This window comes from Siniperca chuatsi, linkage group LG10, assembly GCF_020085105.1.
Source record: "Siniperca chuatsi isolate FFG_IHB_CAS linkage group LG10, ASM2008510v1, whole genome shotgun sequence".
Classification (NCBI taxonomy): domain Eukaryota; kingdom Metazoa; phylum Chordata; class Actinopteri; order Centrarchiformes; family Sinipercidae; genus Siniperca; species Siniperca chuatsi.
In genome coordinates, this window is record NC_058051.1 from 254,129 (window position 1) to 265,000 (window position 10,872).

Below are 10,872 nucleotides of genomic sequence, written 5' to 3' on the forward strand. Positions count from 1 at the left end.
GGCTCTCTGAGGTCTCATTAAGACGGGGCTCTGATCAGTGATTGGGCCAGGCTACAGGCTCCTGTATGACACGTTTAAACCTGCCTTTAATGTCAGTGTAACGTAAGGGTTTTTAACGGAGCGAACATCTCCACACAGTCCCACCGTAAGCGTATGAGACAGTTGCCGTAGCGACGGTGATGATGGACGTCGTGTTGACTAACGAGGCCGCTGCAGCGGCGCTCCATGTATGCTAATGGCAGTCCTGCAGCGTCCAGGTGTGAGTTAGCGGAGGAACATGTGGCAGCGGTGACGACTTCACAGTGAGACCTGGATCTCTGCCGTCCTCGTGGCCAGGCCGCCCCGCCTCTGTGTGCAGGAGCGCGAGCGCCGGCAGCTGGCGGCTCTGCTGGAAGCTGGACTCGGTAAAATACTCTTCTCCTGGAAAACAGCTGCCGCGGTGTCCTTCCAGCAGCGAGCGTGAGAAAGCTGTGTACTGAACCGAGATGAGGAACGCTGTATTGATTTGTAAAGTTGTGAAGTTTGGTGTCAGTGAAACGGCAAAGACCCTGAACAAGAGACTGCAGGCCTCCACCGAGAGGTCAAAGGTCATCGGGCAGGGGTCAGAGGACGGCCGGGCTGGGGAACGATCGAGGAGGGCGTTCGCACGTGACGCCTCTCCGCCCGGACACAGCCACCTGTCGTCACCTGACTGTAGGAGCCAACTCCGTCCACCGATGAACAGTGGAAAACTGGGCGAAAGCTCCAGAAGAGGTGCAAAGTGTTTTGTCCACAGCTCGAGGGCCGTGTTGACTGAACACTTCACACAACACAGTGACACCAGACTGAGACTCCTGCTGCTTTTCACTTTCATATAGTTTCGGTTTATTTGATTCTAAAAAAGGGAATTTTGAGGCGTGACTCACCTCATTTTAATTTTACCGCAGCGCCGAAATTTGACCCAAAGACAAACTGATAACTGAAGTCTCACTTAGCAACAGTGTGTGCAGCCACTTCATCAAGGAGTCCCACTGAAGTGATGAATTCACACACACACACCGACAGTAAATTTACTTATTTAATTATTTATATCTACATGAAGATCAGCATCAGTGCTTAGTGTTAAATATATTTATAATGTAATATGATATAGTTCGAAGGCAAGTGGTAGTCGTGATGTCAGAGTATTTATATAAACACAATATTCGATAATGTTCCTGAATCTTTCGAACATATTCCAGCTGCTCCCCACAGAAGAGAAAGTAGAGAAAAGTCTTCATTTCAAGGCACCAAACTTCAGTTTAAAGTTACAAATCTGACCTTAAACTTTTACTTTCTGCGTTTATCAAGTTAAAGTAACTCACAGCTGCACGTTTCACCCACTTTCTGATTGGTGTTCATTTGAACACCAATGAGGAAAACTGTCGATCGCACGTCAGCTCAGCGAATGTGTGAAATAAACTACGTTTTATGTAGAAATTATCAGTTAAATTCACATTCGGAACATGTAAATAATTATCAAAAGAGACTCAATTTAACATCAGCATCATGACAAATAAAGTTTCAATGATGAAATGACGAAAGGACGAAAAATTAAAATGCAAATGAACTAGATTTTATCTTGTTTTTCCATGATTCATTCATTCAAATGAGACGCTTTGAAAACCACCTAATCTGACACAGCAGGTGGAACATGTTCATATACGCTGATCCTCCGTCAGCCATGTCCATATACTAGATATATACATTATATATATATATTTATATACACACACAAGTATTAACCAGAGGAAATGTTACGCACACCGAGTGACGATAACTGATGGGTACACACACACACACACACACACACACAGTATTTCACATCCACCGTCATCCTGCTGATGCTGAGTTGATAATTGTCGAAGTAAATGTGATATCAGCAGAAGGGACATAATTAATACTGAACATAATCACTGTTAATCAAACAACCTGAATCAAAACACTGGAATGATCGACACAGCAGAAAAACATGAACATATGAAACGAGGACTCGCGCAGGACGTTTGTGTGTGTGTTCGCCGCTGAATTTTAATCACTGGAGCATTTTAAAATAAAATGCTCACTGCTGTCAAACTGTCATTTTCATCCAAGCAGTCGACAATCATCATTTCCTCAAACATCTGACAAACAGAAATGAGAGAGGCGAGTCGATAGATGAGATAAAGATGAAACGTCGTCGTCGAGAGGAACCAGAGGAAGTGGAGGCAGAGCGTCGGGACAGCAGCTCCTGTCGGGGCTGTGAGCGACGGAGGACCTGCTGCAACACACCCTGCAGCTCCTGCAGGACTTCTACATACAGCCAATCACTACGACCGAGGACAGGACATCATCAGCTGCCTTCTGGTTCTGTTCAGACGCCACGGCTCTGAGAAGGATCCCGGTCCAGTGTGATACAGAAAAAGTGACTTGAATCCCGAAACACAACGTGGTCATCAACATTTAAGTGAAACCACCACCTTTCCTGACCTTCACGGTCGGGGGTCTGGATGTTGTTCTGACGATATTACACCGGTCGGCTTGTTCTGCCTGCGCTCGGCGGGGAGTGTTGATGTTAGCGTGCCACACCTAGCCGTGTTCATGTCAGCACGTCTTCCTCAGCCGCACCACTGATATTTTACAACGTGGGAGGGGCCATTTGTCTCCTCAACGTCCTTCAACACATGACCTCGGGGGTCCGATGGACCCTGCAGGTTTTCGTTCTGACCGTCACTTTGAATTACCCTGACTGTGTGCGACTGCGGCGCTCTTATCTTCAGCTGGTGCAGCTGCACTTGTAACAACCTGAAGCTCGCGGTTTCTCGTTTGAGTGTCCACAAGTTTGTGGAGTTATCTCGCTGCACTTTTCCTACAGAGCAGGTCCAGACCGAACTCTTTATAATACTAATTACAGAGACCCAACACTTCCTTTAGGAGGCAGAAACCTCGAGCAGAAGCTCAGGCTCAGACTCAGGGGGGGCGGACATCCGCCGCTGCCGTGTTGGTTTATATTTTGTAACACAGTTATTCATATTTTGTTCTGATGATTCAACCAGGAGAGTTTAATGTGGATCCAAACTGAGGAAGAGCGAGAACAGTTCTCAGTTCTGAGGATCACCTCTGGTACCAGAACAAAGACGACAGAAACACTTGGTCTCTCATCATATATTCACCATGAAACAACAGGCAGCATTATCATTAGTGTCTCTATTGTCTTTGTAAAAGTATCTTTTATTTATTTATTTAGTATAAAGCCAGATTCCATTGCACCAGAAATAAGGTCACCTCTTTATTACGTGGACTGTGCTGCAGTATATTATATTAATGAATCAGATGTTGGTTTTTACAGTAGAATTAAATGGAGCGTAAATACACAGAGGTTTGGTTGAGTCTGAGTGAGTTTTGAAAGAAATGAAAAGTGATCCACAGTTTAGTCACGATGACTTCTGTTGTTCTGCGTGAAGAGTTTTGAAAACGTGAACTCAGTATTGAGAAATGTGAGTTAGCAGTTGTAAAAAACTAGTTTACTGAAAATAGCTCATCCCACTTCACACTTTTCACAACGTCCTCACATTGAAAACACGGTTTCCAAAACATTTCACAGAAGTGTAGACACTGAGTTCTGTGTGAAAACATGCAGGAGAAGAAGAAGAAAACCTCTGACTCCACGATCAGTCTGAATCTGGATCTGAATCTCACACACACACACACACACACACACACACACACACACACTGGACGCCAGATTACTGTAGAAATATAACAGCGTTACAGGTGTGATGTGGATGAAGATCTGTGACTTGATGTCAGTGACAATGGGAAGATACGGAGCAGTAAACTCAGACATGATGCTGGTTTTGTTCGTAGTTGTGTGAATTAGCTGACGGCGCGTGTGAACGTATGACCTGATGAAGTGTGTCATGTGATCACAGCAGCCCTGTCTGTAATCCTGCTCGGTAACGTTTCATTAAAACAACGCTGCATTGCTTCAGTGACGTGTGTGTGTTTAGTAAGAAGCACTGAGACACCACGGGTGGAGGAAGAATTCATATAATTTAAAGTAAGAGTAGTGACACCACACTACAGAAATACTCTCTTACAAGTAAAAGTCCTGCATTCAAAATTTCACTTAAGTAAAAGTGCAGAATGTACTCAGAGTATCCACAGTACAAGTGCCTGTCTGTCATTGTATGACTGGACCATTATCATTGATGCATTAACATGTAAACAGCGCTTTAATGTTACAGCTGGATGAGCTCATTTAAAATGCTTTAAATACTTCTAAAACACAGCATCATATTTCCTAAACTCATCACATGTTTTGTTTGTAAAATCTGAATCTGCAAAGCAACAAACTGTGAGATAAATGGAGTGGAGTACAAAGTGCAACATCTGCCTCTGAGATGTAGTGGAGTCGAAGCGTAAGATGGAAATACTCAGGTGAAGTCCACGCACCTCAGAAGTGTAAAAGTACTCGGTTAGATCCCATCACTGCTGAGGACTGAGCACGTGTTGCGTGTGAGGACAGCATCTTGTGCTTAAAGGTAAGAAAGTCAGTTCTGAGCCAAAGCAACCGTAAAATGCTGCGTGAAGAAATGATGGCATTTTAAAAAACCTAATATGAGCTAGAGAGCACACGCCTCCATTATTTTTAACCTGCACCGCATCATGTAGTTGAATTTTACTTGTACTTGTTGTAAAATTTGCAAAACATCTGACATACAGAAGAAAAGCGCAGCGCCCGCCTGATAAAGTCCTGAAAACACAGGTTACCTAATACGGTTAATAATAATGGCAAAACCTTCAAAAGGAAATTGAGGTCAGGCTTCTGTTATGCCTCAGTGGCATTCTGTTAGGTGAGATGACCTTTGACAACACAAAAAACAAGCTCAGAACGAGCTGTTTACACCTGTTAGAATGTCACCCAGCATGTTACTGGGCTTCCCCCCCGCTTACTGCTGTTAATGCTTCCTCTTGTATTGGTGTACCATTTGAGGTTTTTGATACTGAAAATGACTGAGATGATGAGTTTATGCAGAACAACCAGTCAGGCACCAGGAAATAATATTTCTGAGGAGTTTCAAACAAAAATGAGACATTTATTATTGAAAAGCATCAAATACGTTACAGACACCTCAAAAACGGCTGCTTCACACAAGCTCCAAACTCCAAACGTGGTGCTTACAAGCCACAGGGAACGAGTTTTCGGGTTTTTGAGTGAATCGCTGATCCTCATTGTAAAGGTGGTGTTGTTACTACTTTATCACTGCTGGTGTAAGTGAATGATATCACCCGTAAGTATTAAAAAAAAAAAAGCACAGCACACAGACAGTAATACAACACAGAGGAGGAAAATAACTACATACAACTAAAACAGTTTCCTTCAGCTCTGCACTTACAGGTTAACATGTCAGTGGCTGAGATCTGGGAGCACGGTGACGTCGCTGCAAAGAAACACAGACGGGCTCGTCTTTAGTATAACCTTCATTTCCACGCTTATAATAACTGTGAGACACATATCAGCCGAAACCATCGGACAGTTTACTTTCATCTACTGGGGTCGTTAACGCCATTCACGGCTTTACTCTGGTCTACATCGCTCTGCTGACGGCAGTCTGTCCAGGTTCAGTGTCAGGAGTTAACTGTCCTGGGATCAGCTCTGATGAACTGTGCTGATGTGGCGGAGCTTAAGAAGCAGACATTTGTAAGCAGAAATGATGTGTGGTTCCCCTCCTTTCTCGTGTAATAAACAGTGATAAGGCTGATATTTACCTCCTGTCATGAAATGCAGGCCACTGCGGTGAACTGCACCAAGTTGTTTTAAGGTTTCGATTGCACGATGCCTTTCCTGTCCTCAAGAGAAAAACCTGCTTGTTCTGATAGGAGGAGCCCGTTTTTATCTGCAGTTTCTGTGGTGGTTCATATGAGGTTTAAAAGTCAGACTACTGTCTGACCAAATCCCCAAACACACTGAACATCTTGAGTTTCAGAAGCATTATGTGTGCAGATGGCAGGAAGATGCAAGACTGAATTATGGGCTCATTCTGTCCGGTCAGCGTTCAGTACAATCCAGACACGACTTGAGTTGGAGCAGAGCCACGAACGTACAAGGCCGTATCGTCTGCATAAACGGGGACGCAAACTTCATCCTCTAAAATGATCCGACGGTCGAATCAGCACGTCTCTGAAGCGTTTCAGCACAAACTGAACACTACGACCTCCCTGAAGGAGGATTTATTACAGAGCTGCTGCACCACACTGCATTGGTTTTAGCTAGGTGTTCCTAATGAACCGGACACTGAGTGTAAACACAGTCCAGCGATGTCTAACGTGTGCCAGCCTCAGACTTGTTGTTGTGCATCTGGAAGCCAAAGAAGGATAGATAGATCTGTAGTGAGCAAAGACCTTTTGTATTCACACATTTGGTTCAAGTAATAAATCAGTAAAACGTCTTACCACATTTAAACCACAGATGGAATTAACATGAAGAGAAAGCTGACAAAAAGCCTTTTCTCTGAAATTTTCACAAAATGTCACCCCCTCTGTGCTGACTCAGCTGTATAAGCCCTCACGTCCAACCTGTTTGTGAGGGAAGGAGTGAATCATTGGCATATCGACAATATGATTTTCACTCTGAATCACGAAGGGCAACATCTACAGTACACATGCACATCTCCCTGAACCTCGTCAGCAAGAATCAAAGAAGAATCGTCACCTCATCGTCCCGTGCTCGGGCATGTTGTGGGATCAGAAAGTAGTCATCAAAGATTTTCTCACACTGTGAGAACACAATTCACACAGTGAGATTCAGTATTGGCCGTCCTCTTCATGGAGGCTCGTGTACTTCTGATGTTTCCAGCACACATCCGCATCACTTATGTTCAGTCAAAACTTTAAGCAAACAAATGAAGCACCTAAAGAGTTTGACTTGTCTGGTTGAAAAACGTGAACTGAAAAATTAAAATGTAAAAGTCCTTTAAAGTGCGACATGCGGAAACGCAGGGACACACCAGAGGACATCTGTCACAGCTGTAAACAGTCACATGGAGGTCACATATTTTATTTTAATTGATATTTGTATGTTGTACTTACTTCACTGGAGACAGAGTTACTTTAAGCGCCACCCTGCTGCTGTGTGTATATGTTTACTGCTTGCCCTGAAATTTTGAGTTTAATTTCTCTTGTATAGTTTCTATTTTTATTTCGATTCTTATTTTTGTTTGATATACTTCTAATTATTTCTTTTCTCTATGTATCTGAACTTACTTGTGCCGCTGTAACACCTGGATTTCACCTGGATCATCTCATTTCATCTGAATGTAAATGTTCAGTGTAAATCTGATGCCAGATATACATCTCATACAAATCTCACTTTCAACCTAAGAGACTGTAAAAAGTTCAGATTCAGTTTGTGTTGGTGTTAATTTGAGCATGTTACACTTTATTATTAATATGTATTATATATATTATTATTACGTTAGGAAAGAAATGTAATGCCACCTGGATGACATGCAACTAATGCACGATTCATGTTTAATGGTTCAACTCAAAGCGTGTGGGTAAGTTCAGGAAACGATGGTGGTCTTGGTTAGATATCAATATATACATAAACAAAACTGAAGCGCACACACACACACACACACACACACACACACACACACACAGAGCTGTATTTTCGCAGGTTTTGAGTTTCGCTCCTTTGACACTTTGATATCAAACATGAAGCTTCAGGTGAAAAACGGCTGTGTGCGTCTCCTGATTGTATTATTAAAGAATCATGCACAGACCTCACTGTCCGCACTCAGGAAACCGTTCACGCTGAGCATTATTATTGTCGAGTAAGTGGAACATTGTTTCTGAGAAAACACACTTCTGACATTTTCTGGGGGTTTCAGCTCCACATTCAGCTCCACTGTGCTGAGGCGCTCATGAAAGTATCAGTAGAAACTCAAATTGAACTTAAATTACTACAAGAAAGTTCAGAAATGTGTTTGTGATTGAAGGGAACCAGCTCTGTACGCTGGTCACGGCCACACAGGACGGAGGTTCACACTTCTGACGTGCGTCAGACCTGAATGTGCCCCGCTGGGTGTCTGCAGGGCAGGAGAACAACATGAAGGGAGGGAAACTAACTGATCAGAATAGTTCCAATGAAGAGAAATGCATGAACTCATTTTCATTAAAGACATATTTTGGTTCATTCGTGCTTCAAAGAAACGGATCAGAAAAAGCAACAAGTGGAGTGTGTGACACATAAATATGTACAAACACACACACACACACATATATATATATATAAAACTAATAGATCTGCGGTGTAACAGAAGGATGTGTTTGTATTCCTGTTGCAGGTGCACTGCACTAATGAAATAACCGAGGTGTTGACTGAAAGCTCGTGTTTGCTGCTGATGAAAGGACTTTTGGACAGAAGCAGGTTAAATGTGCGTTAAGGTGGAAAAAGCTGTTGTTTTCCCACGGCTGCGTGAACTTTACGCGTGTTCTTTTTGCTCGAGCATAAAACTGCTTACTTTCCAACAAACATATTTTTTTCAGGTCGTCAGGTTGGAAAGTGTAAAGGTGCTGTGCAGTGTGTCGTTGTGTTGTGATTTGCTGAGGACACTGGCTTCAGCTCTGCTCCGTCTCCTGCTGTGGGTATAAAGCCTGAGTGGATATCTGGCAGCTTTACTGCGACCTCGTCCTCTGGCGCTGTCAGGTGAGTGCTGAGTGTTTACCTTTATACTGTCTATAAACCAGGGTTTAACATTGTAAGATCATGAAATTAGTTGACATTTAGATTGAAATAAGTTTTTCTTTCCAACAACTGAACTGAAAATATAAATATGAATGCAAACTTTCCAAAAATGCACACATGACGTCTGGTTTAGATTTTCTTGTGAAGTACACCTGCTCTTGTTTTCTTTGATTGTTGTTTTGTTACTTTTGTCTCGTGTTTCCAACCTAAAGCACACAATCATGCAGTCTTACTCAGTCTGAGGTCTGTCATGCTTTTTCTTAGTTTTAGTTGCCGAAAACCATATTTCCTGTGGAATAACTCCCCCTCTGAAGCAATTTAAAGCATCTCCCTCGAAGAACCTGAGAAAGGAAGACAGAAGCAAGCAGGAGGTTCTGCACGCAGGAGATACGGTAAGCTAACACATCTCACTGTTTTACACCAGAACTTCAGATCAGGTAACCGCCACCATTGCAGAGTAATGTGTAGGGTTACAGAGCACGCTCAGTGGGAGCATACTGTGGTCTGTGAGCCGTCGAGGTCCAAATGTGTCAAATCACTAATCCATTGACAAAACGCACTAAAGCTCTGAGAGTGAAAAACCCAGCGGGCCTGGAACCAAAAACCAGTTTTTGGTGATATTTCAGATTAAGATCTTGAACCACTATCTCGACGGCAGCTGATTTAAAAGAAAGATTCAATTTCAGCAGCACGTTTCCTCAAAATGATCACACAAGGCTCTTCTTAAATAAACGCTCAGTTAGAGTCAGAGTTGATCTACACGCTCAGTACACTGAAATTAAAGCTGCAGATTATCTTCTGAGAATCTCCCGAATAAACGCGACACAGTCAGAAAGATGTTCTTCAGCTGTGCGTGAGATGTCGGTTTATTATTATTATTTAAATTGTTTTCTGTCTGGGTTTCATTCAAAGTATCCTCATCTGCCAAAGTGTCATATGGTTTTTATACAACACAGAATGTGTTTACATCAGCAGCATCGCGTCTGACTGCTGGCATCATCAGGTCTTCAAATATAAAGTCACAGAATAAATAACAGTGAAGATGAATCTGAGAGCGGTCCTGAACCCGCAGGAGGAGTCGCAACAGAAACTGTATATACATCTTATCTTTTCTCTGAGCTGCCTCTGCTCTTTGCCTTCTTCTCGAGAATTACTGGATAACTGGGGATCTCCGGGCCTAAATATTATTCAAATGAAACAAGAGGAAAAAAACCGCTCTCTGGTTGAACTGGTCTCAACTGGTGATGGGGGGGTCGCAGGTACACTTGTTTGTTTTAAAGTGCTTGTTTGAAATTTGAGGATCGTGGTCGGACCTTCTTCTTTTCCTGTCTAACATCAGCCCGAACCGACACGTTCAAAATACAGTCAGTGTTTTCAGCGTTTTCCCACCGTATTCTCTGCTCTGAACTTTACACGCTCCTTGCTGGCTTTCTGTCATTTGCTGTACATGAAGTGATAAAAACACGCAGTACGCACGTTCACTTTAATATAGAGTTTGCAGATCGAGCCACCATAGTATGCTGAAAGAAACTGATATTAATTTCGCCTCTGTGCGTCCAGCACAAAGACGGGGCCAGCATGTGTTTAGCCTAGCTTAGCACAAAGACTGGCAGCAGGGGGAAACTGCTAGCCTGATGATGATATGTATTTGTGATATATATAAAACATATCTGGTGCGCTGTAGCTTGGCGTGCGAGTGGATTCCTTTAAATCGGACCTTCAACACGGCGGCCCCCGCGGCCCCCGCGGGGGCCAGCAGTAGCGGTGTTGTAATGTGGGAATGGTTTTGTTTCTGTTTTCCTTTCTGCTTCTCAACACGTTCGTCTCATTACGGTACGTTTGTTTCACTTTGCCAACTGAAAATCGATTTTAAGACGCCGCCGAGCATCTGGTTACTCTACAGCTAAAGGAAAATGTCAGATTAAGTTTCCACACACACACACACACACACACACACACACACACGATGACTCATACGGATGGTTTACCATTTGATGCGCATCACAGATGCCAGAGTGCCAGAGATGGCTAGACTGACGGACTGACGGACAGGTGAGCGGTCCGAGCCTGGCGCAGCGGCACGGCTCGGGCCGGCCCTGCGTGCCCCGGCACTCGCTGCAGTC

The 10,872-nt window shown here is 43.5% G+C and overlaps 1 protein-coding gene across 13 annotated transcripts in view; it reads left to right on the plus strand.

Moving 5' to 3' along the window:
* Positions 1-10,872, plus strand: part of foxp3b (forkhead box P3b) — a 43,455-nt gene that overhangs the window by 11,377 nt on the left and 21,206 nt on the right. For 8 of the 13 annotated variants that reach the window (XM_044209863.1, XM_044209872.1, XM_044209864.1 and 5 more), the window contains exon 1: positions 9,777-10,008. In XM_044209863.1, coding sequence (XP_044065798.1) covers positions 9,792-10,008 — 217 coding nt within the window. In that variant the 5' untranslated portion in view covers positions 9,777-9,791. Of the gene's footprint in view, positions 1-8,550; positions 8,711-9,013; positions 9,142-9,776; positions 10,009-10,322; positions 10,583-10,651; positions 10,802-10,858 lie in introns of those variants that run through there. The other 5 variants (XM_044209873.1, XM_044209877.1, XM_044209865.1 and 2 more) reach the window with 5 other exon arrangements.